Raw genomic sequence first — 14,549 nt, forward strand, 5'->3', positions numbered from 1 at the left:
TGTCAGAATCCCTGCTGAGGAAAGACCAGTTGAGTATTCTTGTGTTAGGTGATGTGGCCATTTGCAAGCTGTTTGTATTCCTGTGAGACAATCAGGCTCATCTTTTCACTTCCGGAGGTCCCTGTTGTAGGTAGTACTTTCATGAGGAACTTAACCGGAAGGCAGTTATATAAATAAAACTTACTTTGCTGTCTTAATCTCTTATTCCTCAGATCAATATTTAACCAAATCTGTTCTTGAGTTTTGGATAGCAAAGGATATCTGTATATAAGCTTTGCAGATTTCTTTTATTGGACTTGCCTATTTGAGTAATCACTCTTTAGCTTGACAGTAGTATTACTGTATTTTTTTTTTTTTAATGAATGGAGATAGTGTGCTGAAGGAGGGCAGCATTTTATACATGTCAGTTTTCCAGGGTGGTAGTGGATGTTTTAAAGAGAAATTCTTTCTTTTGTTTTGTTCTGTACAGCCTGGAGCAAGTTTGGAGCAGACTCACATTTTTGTACTTGCACATATTCTTAGACGACCAATTATAGTTTATGGAGTAAAATATTATAAAAGTTTTCGGGGAGAAACTTTAGGATATACTCGGTTTCAAGGTAAACCATTATCATTAGTATTTTGGAACTTTATTATTTTAAGGCACATTGCAGTCATATCCTGAAAATCCTGTTGTGATTTTCTTCCCTCTCTCCAGGTGTGTATTTGCCTTTGTTGTGGGAACAGAGTTTTTGTTGGAAAAGTCCGATTGCTCTGGGCTATACAAGGGGCCACTTCTCTGCTTTGGTTGCCATGGAAAATGATGGCTATGGTAACCGAGGTGCTGGTGCTAACCTGAACACCGATGATGATGTCACCATCACATTTCTGCCTCTGGTTGACAGTGAGAGGAAGTTACTCCATGTGCACTTCCTTTCTGCTCAGGAGGTAAGACACCTGTTTCTCGCATTAACTACTTAAAGTAGCAGCGCTGTGCTAGAACCCGGCCTTGTGTGTCTTTTGGGTGTGCTGTTATCTGTATTACCACTTCAGTTTTGAATTTGAATTTGGTCATCACTTTCTGTAAATACTGGTCAGACAGACTGAAATTTACCTTTTCAGAACAGCTGTGTAGGATGTGTTGTGTGAAGATAAAGCAGTGAAGATAAAAGTCCATGCCTTCAGGTAGTGATGAGTGCTGAGGAGAAGTAAAAGGATGGGGTGCAGGGTGTCCGTGACTGAACTGGCTGGGGGTGAGGTAAGATGTCACTGAGGAGGTGGCACCTGAATTGAGACTTCAAGAGAAAGGAGTCTTGCAAAAACTGGGGGAGGAGAGTTGTAGCAGAGGGATTTGAAAGGCCAGTGTGGCTTGTGGGGACTTGGGCAAAGGGGGGAGAGGAGGCTGAGGCCACGGGGCGGCTGTCAGCAGTCTCTTAAATCTTTCTGACTTTTACTCTGGGTGCACAAAAGAGGCGCACTGGCTGCTCAGGTGAGACTAGGTACCTGGGCAGTGGTGGAAGCAGCAGGTAGGAGCTCCCTGGAGCCGCAGGGAAGTGATGTGAACCCGGCAGGGCAGTGGTGAGGTGTGAAAGAACACTCGCGGAAAACCCATTTTCTTATAAAAATTATTGGTCTTTTATTTAATATACTGGTAATTATTGTAAAACTTTTATAAGCATTACATTAAGAAAAAAATTCATAGATAATTTCTGTAACTTCACCCTATACATAACTTTCTGAGCAAACTTACCTTGTTCTTTTTGAAGCTGCAGGTTTTCTTTCTAGTGTTTTCTTTGCCAGAATCAATTTATTGGATAACACTTGCTTTATGTCGTTATATCAAACAAATGAACTTATCACTAGGCTGTTCTTCCCTCTAGGTTTGTCTGTGAATTTTCAAGTTGATATTTTTTTCCTATTTAACTGTGAGGTTTTAAACATAAAATTGATGAGGGTAGGAACCATGTCGAAACACTTCATTGCTCTGGCCCTTTCGTTGACCACAGCAGCTGTAGGTCTCTGAAATGTTTGCTGCCGGGCCTCTGACCTGCCTCCTTGTCCCCCTTTTCCTCACGGCCTCTCAAAGCTAGGCAACGAGGAGCAGCAGGAGAAGCTGCTGAGAGAGTGGCTGGACTGCTGTGTGACGGAGGGGGGCGTCCTCGTGGCCATGCAGAAGAGCTCCCGGCGGCGAAACCACCCCCTGGTCACGCAGATGGTGGAGAAGTGGCTGGACCGCTACCGGCAGATCCGGCCCTGCACGTCCCTGTCGGATGGAGAGGAGGACGAAGATGATGAAGATGAGTGAAAAAAAAAGAGACCAGAAGACCAGGGTATCCGCTCTGGGGGGACCCCACTTGAGTGTGCTGCTCCAAGCAGAGCGCATAGCGTGGAGTGAAGTGAACCTGGCAGGATCTGCTTGGAAGGGTTCCTCCTGATCCACACCCGACAGAGCCGATGTGTCTGCGGCATGAGGAGACAGAGAGCTTTGGACTACAGTTTGTAAAAAAGAAAAAAACTAATTTTATTAAGACAGAACTTTTTTCCTTTCAGATTGTAAATCTGTCTATAAATGTAACGCATGTGGTTGTGTAAGAAGTTGTGTAATAGGACAAGTTGTACCAGCATCTTCATATTATTGAGAAGTTTTTCCAGCATGGGCACCTCCAAAAGCACATGGCAGGTCACTCTTTGTTCCTTTGAGATAATTCTTTTTAAAGTAGAACCTGGCATTCTACTTCCATCTTAAAAGATCCATTTTACATTCTGTCTCACTAGAGCTCCTTAGAGATTTGGAAACTTTTTGTACAAATTATCCATAGCAAAACATAAAAATAAAAACAAGCTTTTATTTTTTATTAGTAATTTAGCTCCTGTTGTGCCCAATAAAATCTTTAAGGAACAAACTGTAAGGAAAGTCAGAATTTTTTATTGAGTGAACTTCATGTAGACATCCTTCCCTTGTTTGGAAAAGGGTTTTGGTTTCTCTTATTTTGTCTTTTTCAGTTTCTGATAAGCCGCCTTTCAGTATTTAGGTATTTATTTGTTTGGAAGAGTGCTCTTAAACTGAGGCTTCCTCCACCAGACTCTGGGCAGCAGTCTCCTTGTGAGTAGTTACCCCATGGATGTACATTAGGGCAGCAGCTGGCCCACTCGAACTGAATGAATTATGTGAAATCTGCTCACTTGCCTCTGTGGACATTAGACTCCCAAGTTGCTGTGCAGAGGGTCTTTGGATTCTTTATCATCAACTCTGCTTTAAGCAAATTGTGTTAGAAAGGCATGCCTTTGCTTGGGCTAATTGCGAATTTCCGTTCAGAATAGAATAAAGATTTTCAGAATGCAGTAAGGTGGTTAAATGCATTGTATAATGAATTTCTCAGTGAGTAGTCTGAGAATTTTTGCATGTTGGTTAATTGTGGCCATTCTTATTTAAAGTTATAACTATAATCTTAGGTAGAAAAACTTTCTATAAAAAGTATTATTTGACCACTTCAGGTATACATTCAATACTGGGTAAAAATTTCAGACCTATCTCAGGAACACAGAGAGACTTAGTGTCCTGATAAGCACTTTGTAGAGTATTGATGTGGCAAGGAATTTCAAACACACATACACACACACTCTCTTTCCCTTTGATAAAAAGGCTGTGAAAACCTTTAAATATTTGCTTCTTGTTTTCTTCTATTTAGATGGTATTGAAATGTGCACAACCTCAGATTTGATGCTGAAATACTAAAAATAGTAAAATACCTGTGAGATGTCATTTCTTTAGTTCTTTCTTCCCTCCCTGAAAGGCGTTCCCAGGATGAAAGAATTGCTGCTGCTGCATGCTAAAAACATGCAGGAAAAATATTTGCATTTGGATTCCATATAAATGAATTTTGATTTAATATTGGTATGTTACTGTTTCAAGGGGCTGATGTTTTCTTACAAAATTGACATTCTGGTTTGCTTTTGTTTTGAACAGTAATTAAGCAAGGATTTAGAAGGCTGCCATTCTGACTACTTAGCATAGCATCCCTATGAACTTTTCTTCATGTATAGGGAGAATTCTGTAGTGGCCAGACAACCCATTCCAGTTGCGGTTAAGCCAGTTGAAGAAGCCAAAGAGAAAGGTCTGAGGGAGCAGCATCTGGTGGCTAGGGTCTCCAGGACAGTCAGTGCCGTGCGGGGAGCTGCAGCTTGGGCTCCGGCCTCCGTGTGCTGTGTCTGCTGAGCGATGTGTCCCCCGAGGTGCCTCTTTATTTATTTATTTATTTCTAGACCAGGGACCCTGGCCACATCTAGCTTAACAGGTACAGCATTCTTCCCTGTGGGAAAGAACTATATATGTGTGTGTGTGTGTGTGTGTGTATATGTATGACTCCAGTTCCTAGGCTCCAGACGGGGTGGAGCTTTAAATGGTTTTCACAGCAGATTGGCTGGTAAAGGCTAACATTTTGGTGAGTCAGTGCTATGTTAAGCTCTTGAACTATCAAACAGCCATAACTATTGTCCCAAGACAGAATTTGCAGTCCTTTCTCAGATTCCATGTGGCGAGGTGACAGATAACTCAGTGTCTTTTGGTTGACTCTGGACAGTAATATCTTAACCGTATGGACTTGACTTTACGGTTCCTCTTCTTGGGAGAATACAGTGTGGTGGTTTCTGTTCTAACTAAAAGCCATGGATTTGGACCTGCCTTTTCATGTTTTTGGCTCTTAGGCTCATCCTGTGACAGATAAGTCTGTGTTAAGGGAATACTGCTGTGCGTAGGCAGTTGGGGTCTCCTTGGTGTGCAAATGTCATCCCCGCACAGATTACCCGTTTGACAAGTGGTTATGAAGACGACAGTGAATCGCCGCTCCGCTCCCTGGAGTGATGATATAGGTCAGTGACTATGCGCTCCACCTTGATCCACGTCAGGTGGTTTTAGTGTAATTTTTCATGGGAGAGTTGGGATGGGACCACCACCTTAAAATGAGTGAGGGGGTTGATGTTTTCAGTTGCCATGACTTTCTGGAAAGAGGCAGGGCAGTTGTAAAGGTGTTTGATATCTGGACTTGTTGGACTTAACCAGCATTTATAAAAGGGATTTAATGCTATTTGAGAAAGGAAGACTCATTAAATCAACTGAAAGTTCTTAACACATGAAAATGACTGATGTTAATTATTTTGCAACATTTCTTTGTAAATACCATTTACAAACAATTTTTTGAGATTCACCTCCCTTCCTGCATTAATGCTTGGGTCAGGTAATTTTACTTTTGGGTAAATTAAAATCAAAACTAAAACTTGACCAATTTTGTTTCTTGAATTGACTTAGTTCTAACCCACCCATTTCTTCCTAAGGACGGACATGTGTGAAGTTTTGGTTTATCACATGAAGTAATTACCAGCATTCTTGAGTCTGGTTATGAAGTAAGATAGGAAAGGATTGTTAATCTTTGAACCTGGGAATAATGAGTTGGGAAGGGGCTAATTGAGAATGCAGTTAACATCTCGAGAGAACTTTTACATTAGTGAGATGTACTTGAATTTCAAAGCTTAACAGAAATTTTTATTACTTTTTATTGAAAACTGCACTGAACGCTAAATGTCCACCTTTACAATAAACAAATACAGTAACGGTAACTCACACTAAAACAAAACATATTTCTGATAGCCATTATTTTTCTGTTTGGGACAGTTTTAAAGGTTTTTTTTTTTTTTTTTGTCACAAAAACAGGAATGTACCTATACAAAGGCTCAAAATAGGCCATCTTTTAAACAAAAAGGCGATGATTCACAAAAGACTATGAATATAACATGTAACTAGTTGATACAAATCTAATAGGATTTGTTAAAATCAGTCACATCTAATAACACACCTGAAGTGTTCTTGTATAAAATATCACGTGAAGAAAAGAAGACTTTATCAATGTCTAAAAAAGTGGGTTTGTTCATAGACAATCTGACAAGTTACCATAAAAAGTGTTTCCTGAGACATAAGGAAATGCAACATTATTCTTCTTGAACCCTTTCAGTTCAAGACTTTCCACTCAATAAAATAGCTGAGGATCTGAAACTGAGAAAATATATTTGAGTACAAACAGCTTGTGAAACTTAATACTTTTTTCTTTTTTGCATCATCAGAGGGTTTTACTGAACTCACAATCAACTTGCCCGCTCAGTATGCAGTTCAGATGGGAGAGAATTCTCTGTACAGGAGCCTGTACTGTCTTCAATCCTGTGCTTGCGGTGTCTAACACAGGCAGACAGCTTTCTCCCCATTTTGTAGTAATTTAATCTTCCTATTAGCAAAAGAGGTAACCAGCCCCGTGGACCGAAGGGACTAGAGTCATAGGGTGGGGATTTCCTCTTAATATTTTATTTTGATGTTTGGAACTCTTGATGCAACATTCTAGAGCAAGGTGTTCAGGACCTCCTGTGCCCAAGGGACTGATAAAGGAAAAAGATCTATTTATTCTTTGTGATTTGATGCACAGATGAAAAACTTAACACACAATAACAGAAGTTGGTCGTTAATAAATCACGTCCTAGTCTCTTTCAGCGCTTCCGCAAGCAGACGACAACATCTTCAGTTTTCCCACGTCTCGGCTTCTAGCTCTTTTGTAGTTGTAACACTGCAACGTCAATGATGCATATGTCCAGAATCAGTTAAAAAGACTGTCAAATTCCTTTTCTCTTAGTTCATTTATTTTTCACTGTCTCTTGGTCCCAGGTGTATCTGAATGATTACCTTTCGTCACTCGCTGCTATTGCTCGTTGGGGTGCTCTCGATTGTCCCCGTGTTTCGTGGGCTGGTTGGGAGAGGGAGCTTGGGAGGGATGTGCCACTGTGGGGAGGTTGTGGGTCACCGGGATGCCTCCGGGGATGATCCCTTCCATGGCAGCAGGAAGTCCTCCCGGAGCCACGCCCACGATGCCTGGCGGGTATCTGAGGAGCACACAAGAGAAAGGGCTGGTTAAGTTCAGGGTCAGGAACTTGCCGACCTCTCGGCTTTTTTATGGAATATATATCTATAAATACAGTAACTTCTTACCTCCAAAGTAAGGAGAAATCCACACAGATGTCAGTGTTTAAATTTCCTAATTCATACACAGTGAAACACTAATTTTGTAGCTTTTAGACGACATAACCCATACTGTTTTGGGGGAAACTGTGTTGCATTGGGCAAGCATTTTTGTACGAAACAGACTTGAGTTCTCGGGGTCTATTATTATCAGTGGATCTAATGATTTCCTAACAGCATGGGCTTCCCTTGTGGCTCAGCTGGTAGAGAATCTGCCTGCAATGTGGGAGACCTGGGTTCAATCCCTGGGTTGGGAAGATCCTCAGGAGAAGGGAAAGGCCAACCACTCCAGTGTTCTGGCCTGGAGAATGCCATGGATTGTGTATAGTCCATGGGGTCACGAGTCAGACACCACTGAGCGACTTCCACTTCACCAACAGCATGAAGTACACTTACTAGGTGTGACTTACTGGTTGGTCATGTGCTCCGGTAACTTGAGATGTGGAAGGGTAGCAGGGGAGATGGTGAGCTGGCCATGGGCTGGAGGCCTGCCCCCTGAAGATAACCTGGAGGGCAGCTGAACGTGGGTTCGTCCTATACTGCAGGCACAAGGATGGCTGTATGTGTGTACGCGGTGCACAAACGTGACTCAGTACATTCACATTTTTTGAGGACAGAATGTACTTATGAGGCAGGGGCTTTAGAATTGATCTGAGTAACCCAACCCTTCACACTTGCAGTGAAGGGGATGGTGTTTCCCTCTGGAAGCTATGCCACCCCTCTTCCTATGGCCTGTGACAGTGACTCTGGTCATGGACCACCCAAGGGGACTCTTGACAGACAGGATCCCTGTGAGCTGCAAGCCCCTCCAGCACAAGCAGTTTTCCTACGGGCCAAGGAGCCTTGCTGTGTCCAGAGGAATGATTAGGATGTGACCCTTAAAGGGTACAGGGGAATCCAATCTGGGGCTGGGCTCAAGTGAGGCTTGAAAATGCTTATGAGGATAAAACACTAGCGGGACTTTAATAGAACCTGTGAAATGTAAATAAAGCCATGGGACCTGGGAAGAAATAGCTCCGCTTGCCCAGAGCAGGAGCTTTCCTGAGTACAGGTCCTGTTACACACACTAAATATTTAATCACATCCTGGCACAGTGGTTCAAAGTCTGGATCCTTTAAAATAGGAATTCCAATTCTAGGCTCTGCCCCAAAATTTAAATTTGCTCCACAGAAACCAAGGATGAGGGGAGGGGACGGGACCGGATTTCCGGCCAGTGCTTGGCTTTCTGCCCCCCACCCCCACCCCTGGGGAGCAGGGATCTGGCCATTCCTCTCCTCACCTGTATGTGGCACCATTGAGCTCTGGATGAATTGCTTGCTGATCTATTACTGACCAGGGAGCTGTTGTGACAAAGAATTCCTTGTTCACACAGTTTCTTAAGCTCTCTGGGATGCGACCTGGAATAAGATGATTGAAATTAATCATACAATGAAGTTTAAATATTATACTTAGCTGTTTTGGGGGAACAACTACCATGCTAGTCTCTTTACTTTTAAAAAAGACTTCTTGATGTGGACCCATTTTAAAAGTCTTGGTTACAGTACTCTGTAGGTTTTGCTTTTCTGGCCGCAAGGCACATGGGACTTTTTGCTCCCGACCAGGGATCAAACCCGCACACCCTACACTGGAAGGCAAAGTCTCAACCACTAAGTCTCTTGACTCGTTAATAGGCAGGGCTGGCTCTTAAAATTTCGCAACATATGACCTGATCCAGGGTCTGAGCCACATGGGTCCCTCAGCCTAATAGAAGGGCGGCTTCCCCTCCAGGTCTGCAAAACTTCACATTGGCTAATACGAAAGGGGATTGGTTCTCTCTGAAAGAAGCATGGCCCAGTTCATTCACAGTTTTTCGACTTGACCCCTAAAAGCAAGTCCTGCCCACGGCAAGCCCTCTCACCCCTGCGTCTGGGGCCTGCTTACCCGTGATGGCCCGGCGGATCTCGGTGGCGGCTGCCTCCCGCATCTCCAGTGAGGCTTGCTCACTGTACCAGGCTGTGTGGGGGGTACAGATGAGATTCGGTGCATCTTTCAAGGGACCCTGAGCAAAGCTGGGTGAACGTACAAAACACGGGAAATGAGACGAGTGCAATCACTCCCTGTCTGACTAGTCAAAAGGGAGCTCCTTTGGCCATGTGGGATGTTAGCTAACGCAGACAAAACAGGGATTCTGCAGTCTGTTCTAGGGGGTTGGGACTTCCAGAACACACTCATACAACTGCTTTGTAATTATACTGTCAGGAGTACTTGGGAAGAGGGAACAGTGCTATGGAGGACTGGCCGGCCTGCCTCTCACCAGGACGGTCAGGCTGTGGACGCACAGCCTGCTCTCCATCACTATTTTTCTGCCTGCCCCCTTTCTGGTGATCTTTGGGGAGAACTTCCAGCCCTTTTACCCTTAATGAGAACACAGCACAGCCCTTAGAAGCACGGAGTCCTTTAGCCTGCGGTTAAAGCCGCCTCCCCAGGACGTGTCTGGTCAGCTGCCCCAAGTTCACAGCGAGGAGTCGGGTGAGGACCTGGGTCCTACAAGTCCCTGTGTGTGAATCCTGAGCTCCAGCTGCAGACATCTCCACAGTCTCCCCAAACCAACCTGAAAGGCTCCGACTCGTGCACGTCGAGGGCCGCCCCTCGTATCCTGCCTTCTTTGAGGGCTTGGGCTAAGGCTTTCTCATCCACCAGTCCTCCGCGGGCCGCGTTCACTAGGAAGGCGCCTTGCCTCATCTGGAGGGTGGGGGGGGGCGGGAGAGAAGCTGGTGAGCAGGTGCTGCCCCCTCAGGAGGTGCCGGTACCGAGGTTTCAGGAGGAAGGGGGGCTACAGTGGAGGTTGGTGGGTCCAAAGACTTCCCATTTCCCCTTTCATCCTGAGAGAAGTTCTCCAGTGCCTGTCTCCATTTACCTGCTTTATGGTGAAGTCATTGATGAGGTGGTGGTTATGTTCGTTGAGATTGCAGTGCAGGGAGACGCAGTCGCTCTGGTACAGTAAGTCCTGCAGGGTATAGACCCTCTGCACGCCCAGGGACCGCTCCGTCCCATCCTGCAAGTAGGGGTCATAAAATAGGACGCTGAATCCAAAGGCCTTGGCTCGAACGGCAACCGCCTGCCCTGTGCGACCTGTGCGGAAAGAGAGCGTCCCGGTGAGTGAGGCCGGCCCCTCCTGCCACTCCTCGTCGCCAGACTGGGGGGCCTTGCGGGGTGCGCCCCACCTCTGCTGCCTGCATTATTTCTGGGACCGGGAACCTGGGGCTGGCTGTGCCTGCTGGCAGTTGGACCCAAGCAGTGGTGGCTGCTGGCGGAATCGAACACTCAAGGTTTGGCGATGCCACGCTAGCACTTCTTCCTGGGTCACTTGGGCAGAAGCCCGGCCAGCTCCCTGGGTGAGCAATGCAATGCTTACCAACTGGGCTTACTCACAGATGTTGCTTTTTTTCAAAACAGTCATTATCATGCACATTTTCAAACATAAACATAAGCAGAGCGAACAACCTAGTGGCCCCCACGTGCCTGTCTCCTGCCTCCCGACCACCAGCATCCTCTCCCCTTGTGTTTATCTTTCCCTCCTCGTTTCCTTACGCAGCAGCTTTCTTAAGCTGAGCTTCATCTCGTCATCGCTCTCAGTGTCACGCAGGGACTGTTTTATGTAATTACCACTAGGTGTGTTTGCTCATGAAGGGGGTTAAAATGAAACTGATTACTGCACTCTGGCCTGAGTACTCATCGCCATGGGGAACCAGTCTGGTGGGGCTCTGAGCTTGTGAGGAGCACGGGCCGGACCCTCTGGCAAGTCAGCGACATCACCTAACAGGACGCGAAGCCTTCCCTGACTCGCACTGACCCCCCAGGGATGGAGCTTCTTTACTTCCCAGAGCAGTTTTCAGCTTGAACACAAAATGGTGTGAATGATGCTTGAAGGGGCTGATGGTTCGGGGACAGCACAGCAGAATTCCTGGTGGGAAGACCACCGCTCCACTGTGCATGGGGGTAAGGGGACAGGGAGGCCCCCCAGAGGGCGGTGGGCGGTGGACTGGCTCCCCCTCCAGCGGGACCGTCATCTCAAGCAGCACTGAGAACAGCGGCCGTGCTTTGGAGGCGAAGCTTTCAGAAGGCCCTTCAAGAGGGACAGCTGCAGGGGTCACCAGGATACCCCTCATGTCAGCCCTCCCCAGGGTCACCACTCCCACACGGTGAAGCAGGAGCTACAGCCACACGCGGCAGAGGAGCTGGCGTGGCAGGCCAGGAAGAACAAGGGTGGCCTAAAGACTCCCCTGAGGAACCTGATACACGGGACACCGACCCACCGCGCGGCTGCCGGGAGCTCACAGCCAACCCTGCTTCGTGGATCCTCAGCCGCCGACCCCTCCCCGCCCCGCGTCCTGACGCTTTAAGGGGAGATGGGGTCTGGGTGGTGGCTCCAGGGGCTGAGGGTCACGGCCAGCTTCACCGTTAAGTCTCACGGCTCTGCCGCTCGCAAATTCACAGACCCTCATCTTTCCACCGTGCGGTTTTCCTCACTAAACTACAATACCTGGCGATGGATTCTCTGACTGACTTGGTCAAAGCCCAGTCTCAGAGAGAGCCCAACTGTCCTGGCCTGTGTGTGCACGCACACACACACACGCGCGCGCTGTCACCGACGGCAAGCTCTCCCTCAGACGTTCACGCTCGTCCCCAACCTGGAGGCTGGCCTTGAGCACCGTCCTCAGGCCGGCCCAGGCCGGGGTCAAGCTCGGGACGGCCCGTCCAGGCCCCCACATGGCGGCATGAACTGGGTTTGGCGGCACCCGCTTCACACTCGGGGGCCTGCTGCCGCAGCGGGACAGAGTCTTAGGCAAGTGGGTGCTTCCACCCCGGGTGGCGGGCAGCAGGGGGGCGAGGCTGCCCACGACTGAGCCCCCTCCTGTCTCAGGTCCTCCTGCAGTTCTGGGAAGCTACAGAGAGACCAGCAGAGTCAGCAGGGAGAAACAGTGTGTATGGGCCACCGTGACTGGCAGGGGCGGGGGCGCTTGGTTTACAGCCTGGAGCAGGCGGGCTGGCATCACAGGACTGGCCTTCAGAAGGCCGATGGGGAAGGATACAGCGTGAGAAACGACCCCTCTAAAAACCTGCTGTGATGCCTGGAGTCAGAAGCCATGGAAACAAGTGTTCTTCCACGTGGCCGGGCCACTCACACGGTGAGGCTCTTAATGGTGGCGAGAGCCCACCTGGGGCCCATTCGCCCGCTTGAGAACGCATGATGGTCTATGAACCAGCTCCAAGACCCACCTCCTAGAGTGGCAGGAAGCCCTGCGGCACCAGCAGAGGGTGCTGTGGCTCAGTGCCAGCATTTCTTAGTCCTTTTCTGTCTTCCACTCAAGAAAAAAATGAAGCTGGGCTCTTGTAACAAGTTTACCTCCTCAGAGAGTGATCAATCACCCCTGACACCTGGGCTCTCAGACTCAAGACCTGGGTGTGGGAAAGATGTGCATTCCTGGAAGATGCTCCCTCTACCTGTTGAAGCTGGCACCATGGCCATCCCAGGGGCCCTGTTGTTCAGCTCCAGCTCCAAGCTCAGGGCTGAGGGCCAGCTTGGGGGAACCTTCTGGAAGCCAAGCCCTGCAGTCAGGACCAACCCCACGGGCTTCTCATGCCTCCTTTGAGTTCTAAGGGGCAGCTGCTGTGTATCACTCATCCCCAAAGTACAGACGGGAAGACTGAGGCAGAGAGAGGTCCAGTCCTGGAAGATCTTTGAGCTAGAGTTCTTGACCTTCCCTCCAGGGTCACAGAACGGGAAGGAGCAGGGTTGACGAGCAGCAGCAGCAAGCCAGAGCCCCCTCCTGTTTGCCTCGGGCCCCTGTGCCGCCTACAGCTGGGCAGTCCGGCAGCTCTCCACCCAGCGTGCCCCCCGCCCCTAGCTTCCCACTGGGCTAACCCGCCCCAGGCCCGCCCAGAGCGGCCACCTGGGTCTCACGGTTCCCCTGGTGAGTCTTCCAAGCTGATGATCTGACCTGGCTGGAAATCCTTCAGAGACTCCTTGCTCCCACCCCTGCCTGGCACCTCCGGGTGCCCAGCCCACTGCCTAAGTTTCCACCCGGGCACCAGCTGCCACGCGTGCCCCTGCCCTTCACATCTGCTCCCGGGGGCGGTCAGGGAGCACGGCTCCTCCTGCCGCCTCCTCCCTTTCCCCACACCCATTAGGCGCCATCTTCCAGAAGCAGCCCCCATCTTTCCTGGGAGTCAGCTCCCGAGCCAGCCTTGACCGCTGACCTCCCAGCCCAGGCAGCCACAGCCCTCCTCTGGCCCAAGACGGCCTCCCTCCTACAGCTGCGGTGAAGCCCGACTTCCAGGGCCGGGCCTCCGCCTCCCAGAGGGTCCCTGGGGCAGCCCCTCCCCAGGCGGTGGGCGGGCACACGTACCGAAGCCAATGAGGCCCAGCGTCTCCCCGCGGATGCGTGCGGCCCCCGAGGCGACCTCCCGGATCTGCTCGACGCTCTGCACCCGCGTGCCTTCCCGCAGCGCCTGGTATAGCCAGGTGTTCCGCCGGTACAGGTTAAGGATGTGGCAGATGGTCGAGTCCGCCGTCTCCTCCACCGCCGCGGACGGGATGTTGCACACGGCGATCCCTGGGAAAGAGAAGGCCGCGCGCGTGGATCAGAGCCCCGCGTTCCGTGGGGAAGCGCCAGGGCTCCCAGGCCACCCAGGGTGGTAGCGTCGGCCGGTGCAAGCCACTCAGTGCGCGTGTCGTCCCCGTGGGTCAGGGTCTCCAAGACGACACAGACCCTCTGGCTCTGAGGCCCAGGGGTCTCCAGCCGCACGGCCATCCCAGGAGGATTGCTGTCCAGGGCTTGGCTCACCGTCCCCCAGCCCTTCACTGACCCCACCTCCCGCCCACCCAGTGCTTCCAGACCCACCTCTCTGCGAAGTGAGCAGCGGGCAAGCTCTGACCACCCCCCACGTCCAGTGCCACGAAGCCAGCACTCAGGGCCCACTCCTGACAGGCTGAGGGGCCTGGAGACCCAGAGAGGTTCCTTGCCACACACGAACTCCTAGATCCTGCTCTCGAGGTGGGGCTGGGGTCATGGAGACTGGCCTTTGTTAAAAATTGTGCTCTAAGAGTTTAAAGGCACGAATGTTTTATTACTTGTTTTTTTAAAAAAGGCAAAATGGAAAGGAACACCTTCAAGGCCCATGGGCTGGGCTGGGCTGGATCTGTGGTCCAGCCCCACCTTTGTCCTGTGGACCCCAACCCCGTCCCGCTTGGGCAGAAAGACCAAGCGACAGGTGCCCACCGGCTTTTTCAAAGCGTTGCAGGGCGGAGAGCCACTCAGAAGATTGAGCCCTCGGGTCTGTGTGAGGTGCAGACGAAGGCCAGGGTCTGCCAGCACTGGGGGGCCTTCGGGGAGGCCTACCCCAGGTCTCAGGACTGACCTTCCTCACTGGCGGGAGGAGGAGACTATTTGTCAGGTGGGGGAGGGACAGCCCCTCCAGCTGCCCAGCAGGCCTGCGACGACCCCCCGACCCTGCCCCAACAAAGGCCCGAGGC

The 14,549-nt window shown here is 49.7% G+C and overlaps 2 protein-coding genes across 7 annotated transcripts in view; one reads left to right on the forward strand and one right to left on the reverse strand.

Annotated features, from left to right (window-relative positions):
• The window catches only part of ZRANB1 (zinc finger RANBP2-type containing 1), a 72,644-nt gene extending 67,387 nt beyond the window's left edge, over positions 1-5,257 (forward strand). The window contains exons 10-12 of the mRNA XM_070470394.1: positions 470-599; positions 698-927; positions 2,066-5,257. Coding sequence (XP_070326495.1) covers positions 470-599; positions 698-927; positions 2,066-2,284 — 579 coding nt within the window. The 3' untranslated portion in view covers positions 2,285-5,257. The remainder of the gene's footprint in view (positions 1-469; positions 600-697; positions 928-2,065) is intronic.
• Positions 5,258-5,505: 248 nt separating this feature from the next.
• CTBP2 (C-terminal binding protein 2) overlaps positions 5,506-14,549 on the reverse strand; it is a 170,187-nt gene continuing 161,143 nt past the window's right edge. For 5 of the 6 annotated variants that reach the window (XM_070470389.1, XM_070470390.1, XM_070470392.1 and 2 more), the window contains 6 exons: positions 13,423-13,629; positions 9,930-10,144; positions 9,624-9,754; positions 8,954-9,081; positions 8,313-8,430; positions 5,506-6,897 (listed from right to left, as the gene is read on the reverse strand). In XM_070470389.1, coding sequence (XP_070326490.1) covers positions 6,717-6,897; positions 8,313-8,430; positions 8,954-9,081; positions 9,624-9,754; positions 9,930-10,144; positions 13,423-13,629 — 980 coding nt within the window. In that variant the 3' untranslated portion in view covers positions 5,506-6,716. The remainder of the gene's footprint in view (positions 6,898-8,312; positions 8,431-8,953; positions 9,082-9,623; positions 9,755-9,929; positions 10,145-13,422; positions 13,630-14,549) is intronic. The other variant, XM_070470388.1, reaches the window with a different exon arrangement.

Source organism: Odocoileus virginianus, chromosome 7 (genome assembly GCF_023699985.2).
Source record: "Odocoileus virginianus isolate 20LAN1187 ecotype Illinois chromosome 7, Ovbor_1.2, whole genome shotgun sequence".
NCBI lineage: Eukaryota > Metazoa > Chordata > Mammalia > Artiodactyla > Cervidae > Odocoileus > Odocoileus virginianus.